The 27,028-nt window shown below is 35.2% G+C and overlaps 1 protein-coding gene across 1 annotated transcript in view; it reads left to right on the top strand.

Annotated features, from left to right (window-relative positions):
* Positions 1-27,028, top strand: part of SKIC3 (SKI3 subunit of superkiller complex) — a 74,252-nt gene that overhangs the window by 21,103 nt on the left and 26,121 nt on the right. Inside the window, exons 14-34 of the mRNA XM_081088729.1 lie at positions 768-907; positions 2,980-3,066; positions 3,423-3,526; positions 3,969-4,095; positions 4,669-4,848; positions 5,565-5,689; positions 6,596-6,849; positions 8,502-8,604; positions 11,243-11,419; positions 11,508-11,652; positions 11,813-11,891; positions 11,979-12,040; positions 12,157-12,213; positions 13,613-13,681; positions 15,310-15,384; positions 15,997-16,138; positions 19,498-19,591; positions 21,785-21,862; positions 23,348-23,472; positions 24,288-24,411; positions 25,769-25,990. Coding sequence (XP_080944855.1) covers positions 768-907; positions 2,980-3,066; positions 3,423-3,526; positions 3,969-4,095; positions 4,669-4,848; positions 5,565-5,689; positions 6,596-6,849; positions 8,502-8,604; positions 11,243-11,419; positions 11,508-11,652; positions 11,813-11,891; positions 11,979-12,040; positions 12,157-12,213; positions 13,613-13,681; positions 15,310-15,384; positions 15,997-16,138; positions 19,498-19,591; positions 21,785-21,862; positions 23,348-23,472; positions 24,288-24,411; positions 25,769-25,990 — 2,569 coding nt within the window. The remainder of the gene's footprint in view (positions 1-767; positions 908-2,979; positions 3,067-3,422; positions 3,527-3,968; positions 4,096-4,668; positions 4,849-5,564; positions 5,690-6,595; positions 6,850-8,501; positions 8,605-11,242; positions 11,420-11,507; positions 11,653-11,812; positions 11,892-11,978; positions 12,041-12,156; positions 12,214-13,612; positions 13,682-15,309; positions 15,385-15,996; positions 16,139-19,497; positions 19,592-21,784; positions 21,863-23,347; positions 23,473-24,287; positions 24,412-25,768; positions 25,991-27,028) is intronic.

Here is a 27,028-nt window from a genome sequence, read left to right as displayed (position 1 = left end):
GCTCCCCAACCCCCTGATCGGCCCTGCTCTGTACGTGATAGGGGGGAACTCCCCAAACCCCTGATCGGCCCTGCTCTGTGCATGACAGGGTACGGAGCCCTAACCCCCCTGATAGGCCCTGCTCTGTGTGTGACAGGGTGCAGAGTCCCAACCCCCCTGATGGGCCCTGCTCTGTGTGTGACGGGGTGCGGAGCCACAACCCCCCTGATGGGCCCTGCTCTGTGTGTGACAGGGGGCAGTGTCCCAACCCCCTGATCGGCCAGCTCCGTATGTGACAGGGGTGGCACCACAACCCCCTGATCTGCCCTGCTCTGTGCATGACGGGGTGGCGCCCCAACCTCCCCATCGACCCTGCCTTGAATGTGACAGGGGGCGGCACCCCAAACCCCCAATCGGCCCTACCCTGAGCGTGGCTGAGGGTGGCATCGCAACCTCCTGATCCGCCCTGCTCTGTGCATGACAGGGGGCAGCGCCCCAACTCCCCAATCGGCCCTGCTCTGAGCCCGACCAGGGGCTGCGGGGCAGGCACCTAGGGATTGGGCTTGCCCTCTGCCACCCGGGAGTGGGCCTAAGCCAGCAGGTCGTTATCTCCTGAGGGGTCCCAGACTGTGAGAGGGCACAAGTGGGGCTGAGGGACACCTCCCCCCTCCCCCGCCAGTGCACAAATTTTTGTGCACCGGGACTCTAGTTAATTATATGTCTCTTAAAAAGAAAAAAAATGTGAAGTGATATGGTTGTCTTCATTCAGATGTCCTTAATTTTGTCAGCTCTGAAGAACATAGATAATGTTGGTGTGTCTGGTGGCAGTCTTCATCAGAAGAATCTTTGTCTTCGTTTGAAAGCAGAGGCTTTGATTAAACTCCCAGATAATGAATCTGCAGAGGAAGCAATTTGTACTCTTGACCAGGTAGATTCATCATCAAATTTCGCCCTTCAACTTACTTAGTTTCCAATCAATGAGGCATCAATCACTTTTTCCTTATTACAAGTATTTACTTACATAATTTTGTGTGAGAGGTATGCATTCACTTTTGTAAATCATTCACGTAATTGGAAACTCTTCAAGCTACATATTGGCTTCTTGGTTAAGTACTTACAATTCTTTTCATATGATACAGTTTCTCTCTAGTTCTTGCTCTTATTATTCTCTTCTATATTTTCCCTGTTATGTTACTACTTAATTATTGCTAATTTGGGATTTTAAATTTTTTCTTACAGAAAATATTTTATCAGTTACAAGAATAATTAAGGAGGCTAGTAGATTCATGGTAGAGAATGTTATTTCCTGGTTTTACTCAATAAAACAATTAAATAAAATTTATATTTTAATATTTTTGGTTCAAGCAATTTATAATTCCCTGGCAAAAAAACCTAACTAGTAAATTATGAATTATAACAACATAGTGTCTTTAAAGATTTTTGTCAGATAAAAGCACTTTTTAATCTAAAAATTACTTTACTCAGTATTTGCAAGGTTTGGACTTTTAAAAAGTCATTTTTTATATATTTCAAAGGGCTTTGCATTTCATATTATTTCTTTAGATTTGGCCCAGTCGTCAGCATCCTTTAAGAACTAATATCTTATTTTCTACTTGCCTTCCAACCAACTGTGTTTTGTGTGAATGCTCTGTAGAGGTCTTTCCAATATTATTTTATTACAAGGAAAACAAAAGTTTCTTTGGAGAACTGGTAGAGTCCAGGTCCGAGATAGAGGATGTACAAGATGAGCCCAGAACATCTTATAATGCTAGAAAGCAAGGAAACCTTAACAGGATCCCAGCACTGTGTCAGAAGAGCTCAGGAACTAGCATGAAGGATTCTCAGTGGCTGAAGAGTGGATAGTTTGAGTACAAGTAACTGCAGTGAATTGAAAGGCATAAAATCTGTTTAAATCCATGTGTTCATGATAATACCAAAAAAAAAAAAAAATCAAAGCATCTCCAGTAAAATAAGTCTTTGAAGGAACCAATTGAAAAGAAAGAATTAAAGCAGTTATCTTGCTTTCCCTATATGAACTGTTCCTAAGAATAATCAAATAGATAATGAGAGAAGGGAAAATTTCTCTTTGTTGAAGTATTCCACAAAGGAATGATAGGATGAGAAAAATAATCATCATTTTTGCAATCTGTAATGAATGACTAGATCTAGGCATCAAGTATTGATGGCTGCTAGCATCATGAAAAGACAGACAAGTAAACATAACCAAGTGCAAGTCCATGTGAGGTATTCTTGCCAAAACATCAAGCCTAACTCAGGTCAAGCTTCTAAACCTAAATACAGAAGATACAGGAGACAAAGGGACAGGTCAATGCCATGACAGTATCTTCTGCAAAAAAACAGATTACGAGAAGCTGACAAATGGCCCATATTTTTCAACAGTTAAATTGTAATGGAGGGGGAAAAAAGAGATGGAAGGGAATCCTAGAGATTAAAAGACACTTACGAGACCTATTAGCTACTTGAAATATTTGTACCTTGTTTAGATTTTGATTAAAATAAATAAATTACTCTAATGGACAATCGAGAACTTTAAATACTGACTAATTATTTGATGTTATGATGTATTGGTTTTGTTTAAATGTTTATAATGGTAGAATGATTATGTTATTCAAAAACGAACTTAATTTTTAGTTATAGATGCTGAAATATCAGATAAAAAGTTAAAATATGTGGAAACAATCTAAATAAGAGTGTGATGAAATGGGTGGAGGTACAGAGAAGAAAAGATTGGCTTTGAGCTAAGAATTTTGAAGTTGGATGATGAGTACATGTGGTTTTATTATACTCTTCTCTAATTTTTTATGTATTTGAAATTTTCCCTAATAAGTTTATAGATAATGAAAGTGTTAATAGCGATAGAATTCCGGACCTCGGTGTCTTTATTCTATGCTCTTCTATGGCCATTCTTTAATTAAAGCAAATATTGCTGCATTCTGTTGAAGGAGATGTGTGTAGCAATTCTTTGCAATTACTTTCCAGGTTTCTGATGCAAATAATATCCCAGGACTTTTGGTTCTCAAAAGCTTGGCCTATCTGAACAAAGGCTCATTAGAGGAAGCTTCAAAGGTCAGTTTTTTTCGTTCAAGGTGAGATTCTTTTAAAAAGTCGCCAAAACCGGTTTGGCTCAGTGGATAGAGCGTCGGCCTGCGGACTGAGGGGTCCCGGGTTCGATTCCGGTCAAGGGCACGTACCTGGGTTGCGGGCACATCCCCAATAGGAGATGTGCAGAAGGCAGCTGATCGATGTTTCTCTCTCATCGATGTTTCTGACTCTCTATCTCTCTCCCTTCCTCTCTGTAAAAAATCAATAAAATATATTAAAAAAAAAAAAAAAAAAAAAAAAAAAAAAAAAAAAAAAAAAAAAAAAAATAAAAAGTTGTTATTTTTATTTGGAAATGGAATTGACAGATATCTACTTCATAGATTATGGAAGACGTTCTCTCTTCTTACCCTGACCTAGCTGAAGCTCATGCCCTGGAGGCCTTTATTCATTTTACCAAAAAGGACTATCTACAAGCTGAAAAATGGTAAGGATATATAGATTGCTCGTAGATCAAGCCATATCTTAGTTTTTTACATTTTTCAAAAATTCAAAATAAATGGGCTTGATAAACATCTAGTTTTGTATAAATTTGATCTTTGTAAGCTTTATTAGTATTTTTAAGAAATGTATTTAGCATATAACTCAGTAACTATAAAAATTTCCATGATGAGTTTGAAATGTGATCAGCTGATTAGCATGTTCAGTAAGCAACATGATGTTTGGTGTGAACACTTGGCACATTGGCAGTGCTAAAGGCCATTGTGCTTTTTAAAGTGGGTTTTTTTTCATTATAATCTGAATCCTGAAGTAGTGACTTGTTTCAAAATCAGCATCCTTGAATCATTCAAACTTTGATTGCTTCAACTAGGAGTCTGCTATATCATACATATTTTAATATTCCTTTTTACTTCCTTTTGGTGATTTAGTTTTCAGAGAGCTCTTGAGAAAGATGCTGAAGTTGCTGAATATCATTACCAACTTGGGTTAACATATTGGTTCATGGGTGAAGAAACAAGAAAAGATAAAACAAAGGCTCTTACCCACTTTTTAAAGGTAAAGTAAGTGCTACTTTCAATTCTTAATTGAAATGGATTCATTATAAATTCAAAAATAATAATTATATAAGGTACTTAAAATTACTACTGAACTCTTTTTCATGCTTCATCTTTCACACATAAGGTTTTGTGAGAATGTTATATGGATTTTCAGGGAGAAAATTGAACCATAATAGTTACTTATTTAAGAATCCTGAGTTATAGAAATAAGACACTATTATCTCTGGAAAACATAGTTTTTAGGTAATTCTCACTGTAGTTTTATGGGCATATGAGCCTTATGTAACTCTAGATGTTAAAGTCTTATTTTGACTAATAAAAGCAGATTCATATAATAATTCAAATTTCACATTTCTTTAAACAAAGATAACATTTTTACACTTATAAGCAGTGACGGCCAGTTTTCATGTCTGTTTTAAATCTTATATTAGAGGGTGTTTTGGCATATTTTTATATATGTTTAATAAACCTGTTTTTTTTTCTTTAATCTGTGTATTTATATTTTGTGCTTTTAAAGGGACCCCTTCAAACAAACTTTAATATTCTATTATTATCAATTTTTAATTGGAAGGCTGCCAGACTGGATACATACATGGGCAAAGCCTTCTGCTATTTAGGTCATTATTACAGAGATGTAGCAGGAGATAAAAACAGAGCCCGTGGATGTTATAGGAAAGCTTTCGAATTGGATGACACTGATGCTGAATCTGGAGCTGCAGCTGTTGATTTAAGCGTGGAGCTTGAAGAGATGGTATGTCTAATAACAAAAACGCTTTTGTCTTTTGTTTTTATGTGAAGTGTAGAAATAGAAACATTTTTATATATATACGAGAGCAGGGGTCCTCAAAACTATGGCCCACGGGCCACATGCAAATACAAATATTGTATTTGTTCCCATTTTGTTTTTTTACTTCAAAATAAGATATGTGCAGTGTGCATAGAAATTTGTTCATAGTTTTTTTTTAAACTATAGTCCGGCCCTCCAATGATCTGAGGGATAGTGAACTGGCCCCCTGTTTAAAAAGTTTGAGGACCACTGTACTAGAGGCTCGATGCACGGAATTCGTGCAAGGGGCTTGGCCCTCACAGCTGCAGCGGCTTGCCTCAGCTCTCGCAGCCCCAGCTTTGTCCAGAAGGTCGTCCAGGAGGACGTCCGGAAGGTTGTTCGGCAGTCTGGTCTAATTAGCATATTACACTTTTATTATTATAGATACTTACACGTTATTATTTTTATTCTATTTTGTAGATGCAATGGAAATTTTTTTGTCACTGTTTGTAGAGTTAATTTTTTTCCTTTGGCAGACATTAAAATCCTCATCATTTATTGTTGAAACCATAGTTTAGTGTATACCAGTGTAAGTTTAAAAAATCAAGTGGTAAATGAAAATATATTTGAGTACTTTACATAAGTGTTCTGTATTTTTGTGATATTTGATATTTCTAATATTAGCCCTTTCTTCTTATTAGGAAACTGCCTTAGCTATCCTAACAACAGTAACTCAGAAGGCAAGTGCTGGAACTGCCAAATGGGCCTGGCTTAGGCGAGGACTGTACTATTTGAAAGCTGGTCAACATTCTCAAGCAGTGGCTGAGTAAGGCACCTTATTGTATTTAAACTCTGTTAAACAGCCTAATGGTTTCTTAAACTCCATTTGTACCCCAAATGAACTTTACAGGTTGCCTCTTGCCAGGTTGTGTTTTGAGGGAAGAAATAATAAAATTTAAGGTTGATCGGTTCTTACTATCTTCAAGGCACTGGAGTTGCAAAAATGGATTAAATGATGTCCTGTTGCTAAGGAGATAGCCAATCTAGTGAAGTCTAATAGTAGCATACATAGAGTAGGTTCTCCATAGAAATTCAAGGAATGATGAAAGGTGAGGTTATTACCTTTGTTCTCCCAAAGACATACATTTTTTTGGGCAGTGGAGACATTGGCAGCTTGAATGGCATTTGGAGCAGCTCATTTTTAGTCATTTGGTTTGAAGTACACTTAAGGGTAAATACAGTATGTATATTTGCATAAAGATAAAGTTGCTTCTGATTTATGTTAATATCTATAATATAGGCGTTTAAAAATTTTCCTGGAAATGGAATTTAATCAGAAATTTAAAGCATTATTCCTGTTTTCTAACTGTGATTATTTCTGTTTTGGTAGGATTGGTGTGGTTTGGAGATGAGGCATACTAAGATATATAGCTATTCTGGTAGGATAGGATGAAATTTTTCCAGATAGTCAAAAAAAGAAATTCTGATTAGCACTTCTTAAAAAAAGTTACTTTGTTCTTACTTATTTTGAAATTGTAACAAAATTTCTTAGTATTAAGAAATATTCAAAGCTATGAAAGGAACAGGTATACCTGCATTTAATAGCACTTTTACAAATAGAAGGAAGCATGGATATGTGTGATTCAGTTGAATTATTTATTTTATATTTTCCTTTCAGATGTGGAAGTAGTTCTATTACTTTGAGTTCTCTTATTGTTTCTTGAAATTTTAGTTTACAGGCAGCATTAAGGGCAGACCCAAAGGACTTCAATTGTTGGGAATCATTAGGAGAGGCATACTTAAGCAGAGGTGGTTATACAACAGCCTTGAAATCCTTCACAAAGGCCAGTGAACTGAACCCAGAATCCACATACAGTGTGTTTAAGGTGGCAGCAATACAGCAAATCCTAGGCAAATATAAGGAGGCTGTAGCTCAATACCAGCTGATCATTAAAACGAAAGAAGATTATGTACCTGCTTTGAAAGGTAATTTTTTTAATAGCTCCTTTGACTTTTGTGGTACTAAAGTACAAAATCCTTGGGTGAATTTCCTAAATGTATTCAGTAACTTTCAAAAAGGACTTCTTGCCCGGCCAGTGTGACTCAGTGGTTGAGCTTCGACCCATGAACCAGGAGGTCACTTTTCGATTTCCTCAGGGCACAGGCCTGGGCTTGATCCCCAGTAGGGGGTGTGCAAGAGGCAGCTGATCAGTGATTCTCTCCTGATGTTTCCATCTCTCTCCTCCCTTCCTCTCTGAAATCAATAAAAATATATTTAAAAGAAAAAAAAGTGCCCAGTCAGCGTGGCTCAGCGGTTGAGCATTGACCTATGAACCAGGAGGTCATGGTTCGATTCCAGGGCAAGGGCGGGCACATGCCCAGGTTGTGGACTCGATCCCCAGTGTGGGACGTGCAGGAGGCAGCCAGTCAGTGATTCTCTCATCATTGATGTTTCTATCTCTCTCTCCTACCTTCCTCTCTGAAATCAATAATATATATATATATTTATATATATATATATATATATAAATATATATATATATATTTTTTTTTAAATATGTTTTTATTGATTTTTTTACAGAGAGGAAGGGAGAGAGATAGAGAGTTAGAAACATCGAGTTAGAAACAGCTGCCTCCTACACACCTCCTATTGGGGATGTTTCCGCAACCAAGGTACATGCCCTTGACCGGAATCGAACCTGGGACCCTTGAGTCTGCAGGCCGATGCTCTATCCACTGAGCCAAACCTGTCAGGGCAATAAAATATATATTTTAAAAGAAGTAAGAAAAAAGGACTTGTTTAGTCAACAGTAAGCATACAATATGAACCTCTTATAGTGTTGCTTGTTATATAGATTTGACTTGTTTTATAACAGTGAGTAAATAGTAATATGAAAGAGATTTAACATTTAGACAAATATGATTGATATTGGATCTAAAATGGATTCTAAAACAAGAGTTTTCTATTATATTTTGGTAATTCACTATATCCTCAGTATATTATAATAACTAACCAAAACCATTACATATGCTTTTCTTATTTCCCTTTCCTTCTTGAAGAAACAGTTGAGGTTTAAATCAGAAATAGTGTTGGGAATCATTAGGAGAGGCATACTTAAGCAGAGGTAGCTATATAATAGCCTTGAAAATGTTTTAAGTGACATGAAATTTAAGCCTTGAAAACCTTTTTCTCAATTCATTAAAACTCAAGGAGAACTGACATTAATTAAATGTTTACTAGGCACTTAAGGAAATTGCTATTTCATCTAATCCTTATGGTATAGTTATATAGTTTTGAACATTTAAAAAATAAGATTTTGTTTTACAACGTTAATAAGTAATAAAATGATAGAGAGTGGCATTTAGGTAATATCCCCATTTTCAAAACTGAGGTTTTAAGTGGTAACTTGCCCAAAGTCAAGGAAATTCTTAGGTTCCATATGTAGTTTTTATTTTTTTAGTACGTGTTTACTCTAGTAGAGCCCTGTCATTTAAATTCCTTACTAAATATATGCAAGACCATGCTTTAAAATAATTTTTATAAAATACTATTCAGTTTTGTTTTCTGGAAAGTGTCTTTAATATGCTAAGTTTATTTTTTACATGTTTTTAACAACTACAAACTTATCTGGTTTTAGGTTTGGGTGAGTGCCATCTCATGATGGCAAAAGCAGCTCTAGTCGATTATCTTGATGGGAAAGCTGTTGACTACATAGAAAAAGCACTGGAATATTTTACTTGGTTAGTATTAATCTTATTATTCATTGGGTTTATTTTCTTAATATTATAATAAAGCCAAATTTAGAATAAATTCTATTTAGAATAAACATTCTATGTTTATTTTGTTATAGTGTTCATTATTCAGAGTATTAAGCATAAAGAATAACAGACAAACCAATTAATTCTACAACATATTCTAATACATATTGTATTAACTTAGCGCTGGAGAACAGGTGTAATTTCTTGCTCTCAAGTAGGTGACATGCTGGACACATAGGGAAAGGTGGGAAGGAAGAAGCTATCTGCTAGTGGAGCAGCAGTTCTGATAACTCTGGGTTAGTGTTCTTTCAGGAGGCCTGGCAATGTGAGTATCTAGAATTGGAATGAGCGGGAAATAGGGCTTCAGATGCACAATGTGCTTTCTTTCAGTTGTAAGGGCCTATTTTAGGCCTACTGGTAGGTCTAGAGGTAAAGGGAAATGGATAATCTGATTGCTCCTGGAGAGAACCTGTGCAGGAAAAATGTGGCGCCTAATAACAAGAAAGGAATCAGAGAAATTTGAGTAAATCTGATATTTTATTGAACTGAGCTGAGTAGAAGTGTTATTTGTGGTAAATGGCTTTAAAAGGTCTGCAAGTTAGACAAACATTTGAAGTGTTTTGCTCTTAAACGTCTTTCTGTGTGTCCCTTCCTTTCATTTCCTACTTGCCTTCTCTGCTCCTTCTTGATTTGGTTTCTCCAAGGTTGCTTTGCTTTGAATATGAACCAAATATGAAATGAAAACCTTAGCCTTTTTTCTCCCACTGATTTTTATTGCTACCTTTGAAGTCTCACATGAAATAGCTCTTTCCAAAGAGGGAGGTATTGTGAAGAAGGCATGCTTTGTTGGAACTATATTTAAGAGTACATGGTGAACCTTTGAATGATGATACTTGAGCTAAAAATACTGCCTTTCTTAGCTTGGGAAATTTTGTTCCGGGAAGCAGGTAGCACTCACAACCAATTATAAGGTGGCACATAAAACTTTTAAAGTGATAACCCCACCCTGGCTGGGTGCTCGGTGATTAGAGTGTCCCTTTGGAGTTCAAGAGCACATACCTGGGTTGCAGGTTCCTCACCCTGGTTGGAGTGGTTGCAGGAGGCAACCAGTTGATGTCGCTTTCTCACATCAGTGTTCTCCTCTCTTCCCTCTCTTTCATTCTCTCTAAAATCAATGGAAAAAATACCCTCCAGTGAGGATTTACAAAAATAAAAATAAATGATAATCCCCAAATTTATATTTACTTCTAAATTTAAAAATTCACACTAACACAATTCTTATGTAAGGGTGATAGAAGTTATTTCAGGTCACAGATATTTTTTATTGAACTTAAAAAGAGAGAAGTGTATAGACTGTTAAAATTGTTTCTCTTCATTTGTATCTATTTTCTTTTTTCATGCTGTCAATTTTAGAAATTATGCTAAGATATTTAGGCAAAGGAACTAGAAATAGTGTTGTCCTTCTTCCTGGTCATCGCAGGGGTTTTCAGTGATAACTGCAATAATTATTCCTACTTCCTTGGAAGATACTAGAAAATGATTTTTGGCTGGATGCCATGAATAGAAAAGGCTATGAAAAATGTTCCATCTGCTTGTCCATCTGCCAGTAATATAGCTGTTTGTGATAGCTGATTATCAAAATTTGGCTTAAATGAAATTGCTGTGTTTTATTTATAAGATCTCAAGAAGAGAAAAATGAAGAGAAATGTATAGCTGAGATTTTTCTCTTTCTAAAAAGAACTCCCCTTTATCATCATAATTAATATTGCTGTTTACTTTTTGAGCTTGTCTACTTGCTTCAGTAAATATGAGTTTTCACATTTTTATGTTTTGACTTTTGGAATTGGTCTCAGAGCGTAAAAGTCCTTTGGACTACCAAATATATTTGGTATGTCATACATTTACTAGTCGTCTTTTTTTTTTTTTTTGGAAGATCTGAAAGCATACACTTGAGTTTACAATAATCCACTGTGAAAAGACAGTTAACAGCTTTACTGCTTGGTTATTAAGCAAACAAACAAACACAAAGAACATAGTTTTTAAAAAGTCAATATTAAATATAAATTGGTTCTGAAAAACTTATTGATTTATCAATGTGATTTCTGCTACTTCTAACAAAAATAGTGAAGAGTACCAAAGAAATGTTTGTAAAGTTTCTGGTTCTTAACTTAAAACAATCAATTCTTTGCCTGGCCAATGTGGCTCAGCTGATTGAGTGTCATACACCAAGAGATCACAGGTTAGATTCCGGTCAGGGCATATGCCCAGGTTGTGGGCTTGATCTCCACTGGGGAGCCGGTGTTTCTCTCTCATCCATGTTTCTATGTCTCTTTTCCTTCCTCTCTCTCTCTCTAAAAAAATCAATAAAAACATTTTTAAAAATACACAAAACAATCAGTTCCTTCTCTTCCCTCTACCCTTCTTCCTATTACGGAGGTGATAAGGTATAATTCAGTTAGAAGGAATTTAGTAAATCATTCACTGCACTTAATTAAGGAAGTAGATTTTAATCAGGATTGTATGTATAATTTTTCTTTTTTAATTGTAAGTAATAATGAGGGAGATAGCCTATACTTTTTGGAAATAATTTAAAGGAATTATGCTTTTTTTTTCTCTCCAGGGCTCTGCACCATCGAGATGATGTGTCTTGCCTTTGGAAGCTAGTTGGGGATGCTTGTACCAGTCTGCATGCTGTCTCGCCATCTAAAGTGAATGTTAATGTTTTAGGAGTCCTTCTAGGCCAGAAAGAAGGAAAACAAGTATTAAAGAAAAATGAGCTCCTCCATCTAGGAGGAAGGTAATTTACAAAGATTGCCAGATAATGACATTCAAATTGAATAAGGGCATGATATCCAAACATAACATCCACTTTTATATTTCCATAGGTGTTACGGGCGTGCTTTAAAACTGATGTCTACATCTAGTACATGGTGTGATCTTGGAATTAATTATTATCGTCAAGCACAACATCTAGCAGAAACTGGCAGCAACATGAATGATCTTAAAGACTTGTTGGAGAAATCATTACATGTATGATTTTGATAATTTTTTCATAAACTTAAAAAAAAGTGCTCTGAAAAATGTTATTGATAAAGAAAATAACTTTAGTGTTTTTACATTAACCACATTTATCTTGATATATGTGCTGACATTCAAAGAGTTAAAAAAATAATTTAACTTTATTTTTCAGTGTCTGAAAAAGGCAGTGAGACTCAACAGTAATAGTCACTTATACTGGAATGCTCTTGGTGTGGTTTCATGTTATAGTGGTAAGAATTAATAACACTTCAATAATTTTAGAAGATTGCTCATTTCAGGTAATAAAGTTCAGTTCCATTAAATTCTCTATTTTTCAGCTATTAAAAATTATGCCCTGGCTCAGCATTGTTTCATCAAATCAATCCAGTCGGAGCAAATTGTGAGTGTTCTATGTGTCTGTCAATGAAAAAGGACTTTGAAATTTAGTGTGAATAATTTTCTGAGACTTCCCTGGAGACAAGAGACCTAATTTTTATACATATGTATGTATTTTAGAATCCTGTTGCATGGACCAACTTGGGAGTGTTATACCTTGCAAATGAAAACATTGAGGTAACTGTGCTGACTGCTTTGTCATATTAAAAGTAACGAACATTTCCTATACATGATCTCTTCATAATAGCACAATTTCTTGTGGAGAAATACTTCACACCTTGTTATCTATCCAGTATGCTCTCTAATATGCTAGATAATTAATGACATTCGGTTTATGTTATTGAATAATGAATGTGTAAGATTTATTTTCCTTTCCATACCACTCAAGAAATTTATGGTTTTATAATTATTTTGGTTTTCCATTTAGAGATTAAAACAATTCTATGAATTATTTGGGTATTTATTTTTTTTGTTTTTTGTTTTTATTTGTACACATGTAAGAGGAGTCCCATGTAGGTGATGTTGAGGGTAGGGTGATGAAATAAGGGAGACGATTAGTACTCTCTAGCAGCTTAAATTTAACATTTTTGGGGGGTGATTTATATTTGGTTTTAGCTGATATTAATCCCTTTATAAACCACAGTGTAATTTGTCATACTCAAACAGTTAGAAAATTGGGCATGTGTTTGTAGGTGATGTTTAGAAGTTTCTACAAACCCACAGACAACATCTGTACTGTTTTGTTTCAGTCAGCATATTGAAAATCACTGTTTTAAAGTAGTGTTAGTAATATTCTTAGGAATACATTAAGTCACAGCAGAGATTGCTTTAGAAGATTGTAAATAGAACAAAGAAAAATATTAATGTGTATCTTATTTGAAAAAATACATTATTTTTAATTTAAACAAAGCAAGATCTTAGTTAATAAACCATGGATGTGGTTTTGCGATAACATGACACATTAGCCCGCTAGCTTACTTTTTTAGAGGAAAAATAAGACTGTTTTCTGTCACACATAGATTATTGAGAAAGTGATATAAAGTAGCATATAATGTTATTTTTTGTATCAGGAAAAAAAAATGACATGCAACTTAATGTGCCCAAGTACAGTATCTTTAAAGTTTCCTGACTGCTTAGCACAGATTATGTCAACCACTCTTGTTGTCTAGTAGCAGTTACGTATCTCAGACTTTGTTGGTTGTTAGTTTTTATCCTCCCAGCTAAGCTCAAAGAGAGGGGAATAGATACAGCCTTACTTACTTTCTGCAAACCTAGGAAATATATGGGTAATTTGTTAAAAGTTCTACCAAATGTAAAGTGAACATCTATATGCCCTTTCACTGGGACGAGAATCCCTAAACCTGTAGAGAAATCTGATGTAGCCAGGAGTGTTCTGGTGGAACACTGATTTAAGTGTTGCTAATTGTGTTTAAGCAATTTTAAGTTCATACATGTATTTATGTTGATAAGTCTCGGTTTTCTTATTCTCTTACTTTATGATTTTTAAACATAAACAATTTAATATTAAATGTATAAAATGACTTGATGTATTAATTTTTGTTTTTCTGTTTCCTAGCAAGCTCATGAAGCTTTCAAAACTGCTCAGTCCCTTGACCCATCTTATTTAATGTGCTGGATTGGACAAGTAAGACAGCATTTAGTTATTAATAATTATGTTGACATAAATAACCTATTAATATAAAGTGGTATAAATAACCTATTAATATAAATAACAGTGATCATAATAATAACAGGCCCTTTGTTCACATTACTTCAATTGAACTTTTATCAGTCCTTTGAGTTGGTGGTAGTTGTTAAACTTTTTGTAGATGTGGAATTGAAGCTTAGAGATGCTAAGTATTGTGCCCAAAGTCATACAGCTTGTAATGATTAAGCATTGATTTGGGAGGCTTTTAACCCCATCAGTCTGACATTATTATGCTTAAAGAATAAACCAAGCGCTATATAATGCACATTTACCCCTCCCCCAAGTGAAAATTTACAATATCATTTTGATTGTTTTCTCATTTTCTGTAAAGTTTTCATAATTTTATTTGGTACTTGTTTATATGAGTCTGCCAACCCCCCCAAATTTAGACTTTTGTACTGCCAAATAGGAATCAGGATACTTGGTTGTGATCTGAGTCTATCACTGACTAATTTTTTTTTTTTTTACCTTAACAAAATTGCTGGATTCAGTGTTCTCACCTGAAAAAGAAGGGGATTATAAAGGGTAGCCTCTAAATCCTGTGTAGTTGAGAAATTAGTAAGTTGTTGATTTTATCTTATTTTTTGTTCAGCGAATACTAGAGGCATCACCCATATCAGAAAATCATTAATCTGGGTTTTGATAATTTTTATTGTACTTTTAACTTTTGGGTCTAATTCTAGCTAATTGGTGAAGAAGCAGAGTTAGCAAGGCAGACTTCCTGTTCCCGTTAACTGTGGTAGCATCTGGGAGCAATGGCATTACTATACTAATTTCTATGTAATTATTGGACACAAGGGGCTAAAGAATTTTCATTTCTAACTGTTCCAAGGGATGCTGCTGCTGCTGATCCAAATGTAGCACTGCTCTAGGTTCATTCATCTTAGATGTTGTCAGAAAAGCGTATATTTTTTATTTTTCAGATATTTTTAGCTCTTAAAAATAATTTATTTCAGGAAATAACTAGTAAATTTAATTAAAATATTAACAATAGAAGTGAAACTTAATATTAATTTTTTAATAATATTAGTAATAAATGATAACTAAAAAAACCCTGATTTCTTTAAAAGATAGATGGTCTTGAAAATAATTCTAAGATATTACATAGTCTCATAAAATCAATAGCATAGGTATACTATTTAAAATCCTGAGGCGGTTTTAAAAATGAACATGTGTGACTCTCCCCCGTATCTATGGAAACTAGGGGAGAGGACCTTCTTTTAAAAAAGCTACCCGGGTGAATCTGAGCTGACCATGTGATTAAGAATCCTATTCCAGACAAATACCAGTATGAATCAGTCAAGGGTGAGAGGAGAGGAAGGAGGTTGCAGGTGGCATTCTGAAAGCATTTGTCTGCTTAAGGTCCAATTTAATAAGTCATTCTTGTTCTCTGAGCCATGGGAATATGGTAGCGAAGACTGAACTAGAAATTAACTTTACTTTTAAGCACAGCTTTTTAACCTTTGTTTTTTACAGTTTCATTGATGATAATGATGATGATGGTGATGATTGATGATGATGATTTCTCCTTTTAAACACATTCAGAACCTCTTTTTTCTTTATAGGCCCTTATTGCAGAGACAGTTGGAAGTTACGACACCATGGATCTTTTCAGGCACACCACAGAACTCAGTATGCACGTAAGAATTTGAGCATTCTTCTTAGGATTCACTAATGAGAAAAGTATTATCCTTGTTGAGAAAATGGATACTTAGTGGTATCATGTTAATGACAGCACTTGTCTCTACTGTTCATTCTTTCTCAAAGGCAGATAAGCTATCTTTAATTAGAGACATCAAGATCTGATGAAATGACATTGGTATTCAGTAGATACAGTAGTAGTCATGTAAAGTAGAAACCGAGACTCTAGAAAAAATAAACATAAGATAAGGACTAACTTGGTTGATATTTCTAGATTATTTATGAAAGTGTTTTACGATTCTTTTGATTGGTAATTATTACTTTGACCTATGAGAATGGTGCTGAAAAGCAGCAAACTAAACCATCAGGCGGAGCTCTATTTTCTGCACTTAATTTATCCCATTTGATTCTTCTACTTAGGGTTGAAGCAAGTGATTTAAATATGTTCTTAGCTGTGTTATATCATAGTGAACCTGTAAAGGCACTTAACAGTGACTTAAAGAAAACTAAGGTGTGCTATTTATTGTATTGAATGCATTGTTTCATTTCTTCATTTTGTATTGGAATATTTATTACCCTATGTCCACTTGTTAACTTCGGCTTTTTTAAAGACTGAGGGAGCAATCGGTTATGCATACTGGGTCTGTACTACATTGCAAGATAAAAGCAACAGAGAAACAGAGCTGTACCGGTACAACATCCTCCAGATGAATGCTATCCCAGCAGCACAAGTTGTTTTGAGTAAATACATAGGTAAGGCACCTGTTATAGAATGGCAAGATATTTTAATAACTGTTGAAATAATTTAATGAATTTTTAAAATTAGTTAATTCCAAATTAAATATTAGTATTTCTTAAGACATGAATTTGCCTTTTCTACCCCCAGTGGCCAAGGAATCTACTTTTTAAACTTTAGTAAGGACTTTGAAGAGTGATGAAATGTTAGCTAATGATTCAAGATAAAAGTGATTTCCATGGCCCTAACCGGTTTGGCTCAGTGGATAGAGCGTCGGCCTGCGGACTCAAGGGTCCCAGGTTTGATTCCGGTCAAGGGCATGTACCTGGGTTGCGGGCACATCCCCAGTAGGGGATGTGCAAGAGGCAGCTGATCGATGTTTCTCGCTCATCGATGTTTCTAACTCTCTATCCCTCTCCCCTCCTCTCTGTAAAAAATCAATAAAATATTTTTTTTTTTAAAAAGTGATTTCCATGTTGCAGTGGAAACATTTTGGAGCCTAAAGGGCCCAAGTTGCTTCTATTCTAGCTCTGCCATTTACTTTTGCTACAGTCTTAGGCCATGTATTTTACTTCCCTTAACTTCTTTTAACCTTGGAAAGTAGAGATAACAGCACCTAGGCTGTAGAGATGTGAGAATTAAATGAGATAATGTGCTTTAAGTTTCAAACCCAGTGCCTTTAACCTCCCACTTTAATACCTGATTTTTCTTTAAGATACTGGAAAAATGTGTTTAGAAAAAGGATAGAATGGTGAAGTTTTATTAACCATCTATGATAATAATTTCCTTTCCTTAATAAAACTACTATTGAATTTTAATCTCCCCTCTATCATTTAGTAGCCATAATAAAACCCTGGGCATGTTACCAAATTTAATTTTAGTTTTCCTACCTGTAAACCCTACAAAATGTGCAGAGTAACTGGCATACTTTACATGCTCAAGAAATGTTAGTTTTGCTAGTATTTTTTAAAATCTTTTGACAAAATTAGAATAAATAAACAAGGCATTTTAATATAAAGAATCAAATAAATTGTGAAAAGCTGAAGAGAAAATGCCTCATCATAGATATTGAAGGATAGTAATACTCCTCCTGCATTGAGCCTGGGGCCCTTGAGGAGAATGCAGTTATTTTAAAGTCAGCACTTTGGGGCATCCACATGTTATTAGTATGCCAAAATGAATGACTCTAATGAATACCTAGAGCCTCTGTGAAAGCGTATGATCAGAAATTTCATTGAAAGGTTTCCTTACAGAATGGGTAACATTTATGAAGGATTTTCATAAAGGGTAAATCTTGAGTTTTCTGCGAAATTCCAATTCCTAGAGCAACAAACAAATTATTTCCTGACAGTTTTACACAGTTACATTTTTAACTCGATAGTGGAGTCATAGTGATAAAAAATTATTTAACAAATTCAACTACATGTGCTTAGCCAAAAATGAATAAATTAGGAGAGAAAAGAGGGAGAGCACAGTGTCTTCGTCTGTCCTGCTAGGTGCTTCAGGACGAGTGGATGGTAGGCACGGTCTCCGTTTACTCAGTTTGGCTCCATTTTGGTGCTCCTCTCCTTGTGTGGTAACTTGAGGATTTATCAAGAATAACTTGACTGTGATTTTCGCCTTATGCTTTGATGTTAGAATCTAACCATCGTATAAAGTATGATATGATTTGCTAGGGCTGACCAGCAGACCCTGAACAACAGATGAACAAATTGCTCCGACACAGTTTCGCTGTGAAAGAGAGAGCTATGGGATTGTCTGGCCAAAGGGACCAGGCAGCCTCAATTGTCTGCCTCATTAACCTTTTATTGCAGTTTTTAAAGGGTGTCCCAAAATTCACGCAAGAAGTAATTTTGATAGAAAACACAGGTTTATAATTAAAAATTGTAAATTTTTTATTGATTCATAAAGTGTACAGTATATGGGTTATGTATGGAATAGCATATCGGGTAAATGGCCTCCACGGCTTTGCTGGCACATATGCACTCTTTTGTTGAAATTTTGCATGACTGTTTTGCATAAATGTGGCTGAATTTCGATGAGGCTCTTTTTCATCTTGATGGCTTGGTTAATCGACAGAATTGTCGCATTTGGGGTTCAGAAAATCCATGAGTGATTGTTGAGAAACAAATGCATTCACACCGTGTCACTGTTTGGTGCGGATTTTGGGCTGGAGGCATCATCAGTCCATTCTTCGAAAATGCGGCTGCTCAGGCAATAACAAAAGAGTGCATATGTGCCAGCAAAGCCGTGGAGGCCATTTACCCGATATGCTATTCCATACATAACCCTATACTGTATACTTTATGAATCAAAAAAAAATTACAATTTTTAATTATAAACCTGTGTTTTCTATCAAAATTACTTCTTGTGTGAATTTTGGGATACCCTTTATCTTTAGATACTGAGCAATCTTGGGGGGACACGTGTTTACATTGTCCTCTAGGTAAGGATATCCAGGGATTAAGCATAAGGATTCCAGTCAGCACCCGGGGGTCTGCATGTGCAAAGACTTGTTTGGGAAGGTCAGGAATAATTAGGGGTGCTGCCTTCGACACTCCCCTAAGTCTCCCCTAAGTCAGAATTCTCATAAACAGGGCAGGCGGCCTTCCACACACTTCCCTTTTCTCAGAATGTCCTCCCTACAAACTTTCCAACCAAGTCTTGTGTGCTCCCCAACAATGATTATACCTTATTCTTTGATGTTAGAATATAACCATCACATAAGCTATGATATGATTACACTATATTTTGTTAAACACGAGGGATATGAAGGCTTGCTTCCCAATACAGCTTTTAATTAGATCAGATGTTTTCTTTGTACATAATCAGATGCGTGATTTCTTTAGACATGAAAATTTCAAAATGCTGCATTGGCAATACCAAAGTCATTCTCTGTTTCTAGTGTATGATACTGAGTTATTTAAAAAAAAAAAACATACATAGAAATTGGAACACAACCCCCAAGAAAAATTAATCCTGGGAAGGTTTACATGATTAGCTAAAGAACTGAATTTTCCTTATAAATCAAATGCATAGTTTTAACATGAGGTGCATTTTCAAGTTATTTTACCATTAGGGATAAAAATGTTTAAACTTTAAAACATTTAAAGTATGTAGTAACTGTAAATGTTACTGAATAATTTGGAAGAATTATAATTTGTAGTAACTATAAATGTTACTGAAAAATGTGGAAGAATTATAAAATGATTACTGGTATTTTATAGTCAAGATAATCAGACTGCTATTCTTAACAATGCCAAAGATTTCAAGATATACTCTGTTGTTTAAAATATTAAAGAATTGAAAATAAAACTAATTTCTCATAAACACAACCATTATGTACATGCAAAGAACAGATATTTTTGATTTCCAGAAAGAATTCCAAACTATGCTCCAGCTCTCACAATGTTGAGTTATTTAAACGAACATCTACAGCTGAAAAAGGAAGCAGCAGATGCACTCCACAGGTAAACTCCGCCTTTAACCGAAATGCTGTCCTTATATGTTAGTGGCCTTTTTTTTTATTTAGTCTCTCATGAAGAAGGTACTAAATAAATGTTTTCATTTTTTCCTAATCTTTTGTTATCTGTTATTACTACATCTATGAAGGTGAAAATACGCAGTTCAAATTTTCAGCTATATTTTGGTTTCTGTTCCTTAATCTGAGGGAGGGAGGGGTGTGGGAGGGTGAGAGGGAGAGAGAGAGAGGAAAAGGGAAAACCAAACTAAAAAACCCTCAGATTCTAATTTTAGAAAAATCCATCCCTTTAGACTTTGTCTAGCTTTATTAAATACATATTTATTCAGAGAAGAAATCAGAACATTATGTATCTGTTTGAGCCACTTTAATCTTCTCTGTATGTACCCATCAGTAAGTGTTTGTTGAACTGCTTTGGATCCAGCAGTGTCCTGGGCTCTGGCAGCTTAGCAGTGAGTTAAAACGGGACACAGGCCCTTTTTTCATGGAGCTCCTGTTCAGGTCGGGGAGACCCATGTAGGTCATCTGTGATGGTAGTAATTGCTAAGAAAGAACATCAAAGTAGAGGACCAGAAATTACAGAGGCAGGCAATGAATTTGAGATAGATTTTAAGAAGGGTGGGTTTAAAAGGAGGCAAATGAGGCCTGGCCTTAATGAAGTGAAGCCACAAGCCATTTGGATGTCAGAGCGCTCCAGGCAGAAGGAACAGCAAGAGCAAGTGCTCTGAGTCAGGGGTGCACTTAACATGTGGAAGAAACAAGGACATGTGCTCAAGTGCAATGACTAGACAGGAGAACAGTAGGAAAGGAAATAAACTTGAAGTTTTATTCTCTGCAAATTGATTCGTGAATAAGAAAATAACTTGATCTTGTGAGGACCAGATGAAAAGTTTAAAAGACCTGGTTGCATTCTTGCCCTCAATTTAAATAAATAGATTTTTAGAAGAGGCCTTGTTAGATTAAAAAAAAAAAAAATTGAGGTTTCCTAAATACTTTGCCATTTTTTTATGGATCTCTCTGTAGTTCAAAGGAGTAATCACTAGATGGTACTGGAGGTTATATAATAAAGTTATTTTTCCAGGTGTAAGTGGAGAGGATTATGAAAAACCACAATTATATTTCTTTCACTGTCACAATAAACTTACCAGTAAACAAACTGTATAACTATGATAGAATACAACAGTGAGCAGGATTTTTAAACAGAAAGCTAGAAATCTTTAGAGTGCTCACTACTTTTTTGGGGTACATATTATAATCACACATTATGAATCTGGTACTGGTTATACCTTCAGCCTAAAATGGCAACTCCACAGTCACTTGAATATGTACCACTCTTTCTTACCTGTTTACCACTGTGGTTTTTGCCTTAAACAGGTTTTTGAGGCTTGAAACTACAAATTAGGTATTAAATCTAACCAGAAGTATAGTTTTTAATACAGTACTGTCTCTATAATACTCTCTCTTAGACTTCTCTGGCTAATTTTTGTTTTTCATGTAACATCAGGGGGAGTAGAAGCTTTTCTTGGATGTTTCTTCCTGGCTAATCCCCTTTAAACAGAAAATAAAATAAAATGAAATATTACTAAGTATTTCATTCCATTTAGTTGTTAAACATTTCCCTGGTTGCCCAAAAGGGACTGAGCAGGAGAAGGTAAAAATCTGGGCTTTCAGCATGTTGGTGAATTAATTCTAAGCCTCTGAGGATTCCTTGTAACGCCTTCCTTTCTCTGAACTCAGTGTTGCTCACATATATTTCTGTATGTAACTGGTAAAGGCACATGAAAGCAATCAATTTCCTGATGTCCTAACTCAAACTACTATTACATAAATATTCTAGAGTGCTTTCTATGTAGTTCAAATATGTCAAAACTTAAAACATCAACATAGTTGTTTTTCCATTCTTAGATTAAAATTTTTGGAATATTTTAAAACTCACACATGATAAATAATTTCACTTATAAGATTCACTTTGTTAAAGTAATTTTCCTGACAATCTAAAATCTAAGTATTAAGTATTCTTTTGTGGTACCAGTTTAATAAAGTTTGAATAGGTGTTATAACTTAGCATTAATGAATTAGTAGAATTAAACAAAAGCAAAAATCTGTAGATTCAGTTAATGAAGAAGGGTGAAAAAATGCTATTGCATATAGACAACTTAAAATGCCTTTTTTTTTTTTTTAGGGCAATTTTGTTGTTACAGAATGCAGAAGACCAAGTTAATTATCATGATGCAATTAGAAATTATGGCAGATTGCTATGGTAAGCATGTTTTTCCCCCATTAATTCTGTGACCTACATGATATTTCTGGTGAAAGCTATGGAACTAGTGAGGTGATGACAAGTTTCGAGAGTAGTGGGCTGCTGACATTCCGCCAGGTATATAATTCCCATAAAGGCAGGCAGTGTTAACAGTTTTCTGTACCTCGGACAATACCTAACTCCAGTGTGCTTTATGAGGAGCAGGTTTAGAACTGATGGCTGTGGACTACATAAGAGAACATTTGGAAGAGAGGCAGTTGCTGTCTCTAAAGTAGAAGCCTAATTAATTGGAAGAATTGGGTTTATTCTGATTTTCTGTATATTTTAAACTGGGGATGGACATTAGGAATTCAGAAACATTCTGAATTCTTTTGAAATAGTACATAAAAATGTCTGTGTGTGTGCATTTGGTGAGTTGGGAGAGAGCCATATAGCTTCCTTCAGATTCTCAAAGACTTCTTACTTCAAAAAATATTGTTTTTTAAAGATTAAAAATGATTCCAGTTGTTTTAGAGGATAGAACTAGGACCAGAGAATAGGTGTTATGGGGGTAAGGTTTTAGTTGAAGCTAAGGAAGCATTCCTCAAGTTAAGAGCCGCCCCCAAATTGAATGTATTTATTCATAAACAGTCTAAAGTAGCTCTTTCCTTTATCAAAATATTTATCAAATTTGATTTTATTGATTTTAAAATTCTTTCACCTTTGTAAAATGAATTTTAGAAGCAAAGATTGCTTGTATTTTTAGTTCCCACCCACTCCCAAGATTAAAAAAGTTTTATGAAAAGATTTCCAATAACACATTAAAAATAGAAATGGCTTCTGGTTATTGTGATGGATACTAAGAATATCAAATATACAGTGTTTCTATTCCAGGTGATGGCAGTTTCTCTTCATTTTTAAATAAGCAAAACAAGTTATTTTTCTGTTATTAAGAAGTATTACATTTAGCATCAGATATAACAGATTTTTACTTTTATATCAATAAGTACAGAAAAGAGCATCTATAGTTTTATCTGTGGAATTTTAATGTTTCTATGTGCCCTCCAAACAAAGGCTAGCTTTGATTCTGACTAAGGAATTTTTTGACTTGTTTGGCTTGTCCAAGGTGCTGGAACAATACTTATGGGAGTAATATTTAATGTGTTAAGCTTAAAAATGTAGATTTCTGTATAAAAGAACTTGGAATTATTTTTATAATTTTGGATTTTAATTCAAGTTTGTTTTTTAAAAACACTTTGCACTTTAGCAAAACTAGTTATTTTCACATATTATTTAAAAGAAGCCAAGTGTGAAGTTAAATCCCCTTAGTATATCCTATGTGAAATAAGCGATACGCCTTTTATTTTAAGTTCTTTCTACAGCTTTAACTCTGATAGATGAAGTAAAGTTATTAGAAGAAACGTGGTATAATAATGTCTCTATATTTTGATGATGTAAGCCCAAATTATTTTTTATATTAAAAATAAATTTTGTTTTGCTTCTTAGTTCCATTGGTGAATATGATAAAGCTATCCAGGCTTTTAAGTCAACACCCCTTGAAGAGTTAGAAGACATCATAGGGTTTGCACTGGCTTTGTTTATGAAGGGTCTCTATAAAGAGAGCAGCAAAGGTGAGTATGTTGCTTAAAGCTGAAGATCACATCTTACTTTTCCAGGGTTCAGAGGAATTTGATCACAATGACCTTACATGAAGAAAGATGTAATATTGAGATGGGGTACAGGTTGCAATGTTTATGAACATCTGACTAGGAGTCAGGAACAATACCAGGAACTTGTTATCTGTTTGTCAGTTAGTAGGTTATTATGATGAATAGTCCTTATAGCAGTGTTATTATCTGTGTTTTATTTTCATTATTTAGACAAGGAAACTGAGCCCCAAGATCACTTATGGTTGACATGAGTTAGCATTTGAAAGCAGGTCTTTACTACTTCACAGTGCTTAAATGTAAATTTCTGATAAATGAAGATCTCAACCATTGTTAATAATAGTATATTTTGGGTTCTGCAAAAGTGATAATTGAGTACATTTTCACATATATGGGCCTAAACTCTTTGTGTGCAGCTCATTGTAAGGATCTATTTGATGGAGTTGCTGGTCTGCACATGGAATTTGGTGCTATCTCTGTGGCTGCCGGCCTCCACTTGTTTTGAAGATGGTGACTAAGAACTCTCTCAAGATTCTGAAGATAGATATTAGGGAACATCATATAATAATCCCAATGTTAGCCCCAGAATCACCTTGGAACAGCTAAACCAGTTAGATTATTACACATTTTTATTTCATCTGCTTGAAAATAAGGGAACAATAAGATACAATTTTAGTTAGATCTTTTGAAAAATAGAATTAGGAAAGGAAAAATCTGATAGATTGTCAATCAGGATTTCTTTTATATTGTTTCTGTTTGTTTTCAACCCTATATAACAGCCTATGAGAGAGCCTTGTCTGTTGTTGAATCAGAGCAAGACAAAGCCCACATCTTGACAGCTCTGGCAATAACGGAGTATAAACAAGGAAAAATGGATGTAGCCAAGACATTGCTGTTTAAATGGTATGTGTGGTTGATGTAAACAGTTAACATGACTAAATACTTAAATAATGGTTTCAAATTTGGAGCCATGTAAACTGAAGTTCGCAATGCTTTAGGAACTGTTTGGTGAACAAAAGAGATTAGACCCACCTGGTTCTGAACTGATGGTCACAGGTGGAACTAGAGATTGTGGCTTAAATCTTAGTCCTGGATCCATCCAGTCCTTCAAAATCATCCTGTGCACTGTGTTTTATTCATTCATTCATTTATTTATTTATTTATTTTTTAAATATATTTTATTGATTTTTTACAGAGAAGAAGGGAGAGGGATAGGGAGTTAGAAACATCGATGAGAGAAAAACATTGATCAGCTGCCTCCTGCACACTTCCTACTGGGTATGTGCCCACAACCAAGATACATGCCCTTGACCGAATCGAACCTGGGACCCTTGAGTCCGCAGGCCGACACTCTATCCACTGAGCCAAACCGGTTAGGGCTACTTATTTATTTTTTAAAAGAGTAATTTATCACCTGATCTAGTAGGATCTTAAAATTTTAATGAAGGCAGTTGTAACTGTCTTGTTTTTGGCCTTTTGCATCCCCAAAGAGATTTTTTCCTTTTTCAAGTTAACATGATAAAGTTAATTTAAAGTTGAGTCTTTTTTTAAAAAATGCTACCAATATAACTTGTATCTATTTCTATATTTTGAGCATAAATTGAAAATAACAGCCGATGATATATGTGGTTATTCATATAGTATTTTTTGACTTCTGGATTTTTTTTTTTTAGAAAGTTAATCTTAATTTTTTCAAAAGCAATAGATGATTAAGATAATGCTATTGGACAGTGGTTATCAACTAAGTGCTTTATTGGCATTTTCAGTGGTACAAATACTCACAGTACAGAATGGTTTCCCCATTGCAGGAAGAGTGCATCTCCTTCCCCCACCCATTATATGCTAATGACGCTCCTCTATCATTGTAAAAACACAGAATTACCTCTCTGCGTTATTTTGTAACGTTTTGAATATTTCTATTACATTTTAATAAACTGTTCAAAAAGTTTTTAGATGTTCTCCTTTTTTTATGGTACAACATTCGTAATCATTATTAGAAATATTAAGTTTTTTCTGAAATTTAGATATAATGACCAAAAAGTAAATTTGGCTATTGCTGCTTTGTGAAAGGCCAGATAGTCAGGGAAATTGCTGTTACAAGAAGTCAACCAGTTTGTTCTTATATTTATCTCAAAGCTGGGCTTAGTTTGGTGAATCATTAAGTAAATTGCTTTTCCTACTAGATGTTAAATATGTTGTAATAGATAGGTACAGACTACTGTATTTATAACTAATCAGCATTTAAAAAATATATTTACAGCTCTGTCTTAAAGGAGCCAACCATAGAGAGCCTTCAAGCCCTGTGTGCCTTGGGATTGGCAATGCAGGATGCTACACTGTCAAAAGCAGCACTTAATGAGTTATTGAAGCACGTCAAACAGAAAGACGATGATTATCAGAGGTGCCTTCTTACTTCAGCGATTTATGCGCTGCAAGGCCGCAGTGTGGCAGTGCAGAGACAAGCATCTAAAGCTGTTCACAGGTAAATTCTGTGCTTATAAACTCGGGGTTGAATTATACTTGATGAGGTGGTCTCTGGCATTTGGATCTTATTAGGAATATAAAATGAGGTGGTGCACATATACATTTGGAAACCAAAATGTGTTTTTTATGAAATTGCCCATAAACTCATATTATTTCATCTATGAAGTTTTTTTTTAAAGTCAGTTAATAGAGAGAGAGAGAGAGAGAGAGAGAGAGAGAGAGAGAACAGAAATTTTGCCCTTCTCAACTTTTAGTATGAAAGCCCTTACTAATTCTCAAGTTTGTGATGTCAGGTTGTTATAAGATACTGTCCATTTTGATGGCATTAAGAATATTTTGGCCACATAAGCATTCATTAACGCATTCAAAGTTTGGAATATAGAAACCTGTTCTCAGTAGCAGCAGTGGTATTTATCTTCAGCAGTAAAGTGTTATATCATGAGTTTGTTTTTTTTCCATAGCTCTCATCTCTTTATGTTTTCTTTGGACACATATATTACATTTCCTTAACCTTCCTTAATTAGATCTTATGGCTTTATAATCATTACATTGCTGTTTTTTTTTTCTTATTTTCATAAGGATTGTTGTATGAAAGATATATAAAATATGTTTTCTAAAAATTAAGACACTTTCAACCACACATAGACAATTATATCAAACTAGAGGCCCAGTGCACGAAATTTGTGCACCAGAGGAGGGAGGGTCCCTCAGCCCGGCCTTGTACCCTCTCACAATCTGAGACCCCTCCGGGGATGTCCAACTGCCAGTTTAGGCCCAATCCCGCAGGAATCCCTGCAGGATTGGGCCTAAACTGGCAGTCAGACATCCCTCTCGCAATCCGGGACCACTGGCTCCTAATTGCTTGCCTGCCTGATTGCCCCTAACCACCTCTGCTTGTCTGCCTCATCGCCCCTAACTGCTCTCCTGCCTGCCTGACTGCCCCAGCTGCTCGCCTATCTGCCTGATGGCCCCTAACTGCCTCTGCCTCTGCCTCTGCCCCCGCCGCTGCAGCTTCGTCTGGAAGGATGTCCAGAAT

This window comes from Myotis nattereri (assembly GCF_964212035.1).
Source record: "Myotis nattereri genome assembly, chromosome: 4".
In the NCBI taxonomy this organism is placed as follows: domain Eukaryota; kingdom Metazoa; phylum Chordata; class Mammalia; order Chiroptera; family Vespertilionidae; genus Myotis; species Myotis nattereri.
The sequence above is the reverse complement of the archived record's forward strand: the minus strand, read 5'-3'. Positions and strand labels throughout refer to the sequence as shown.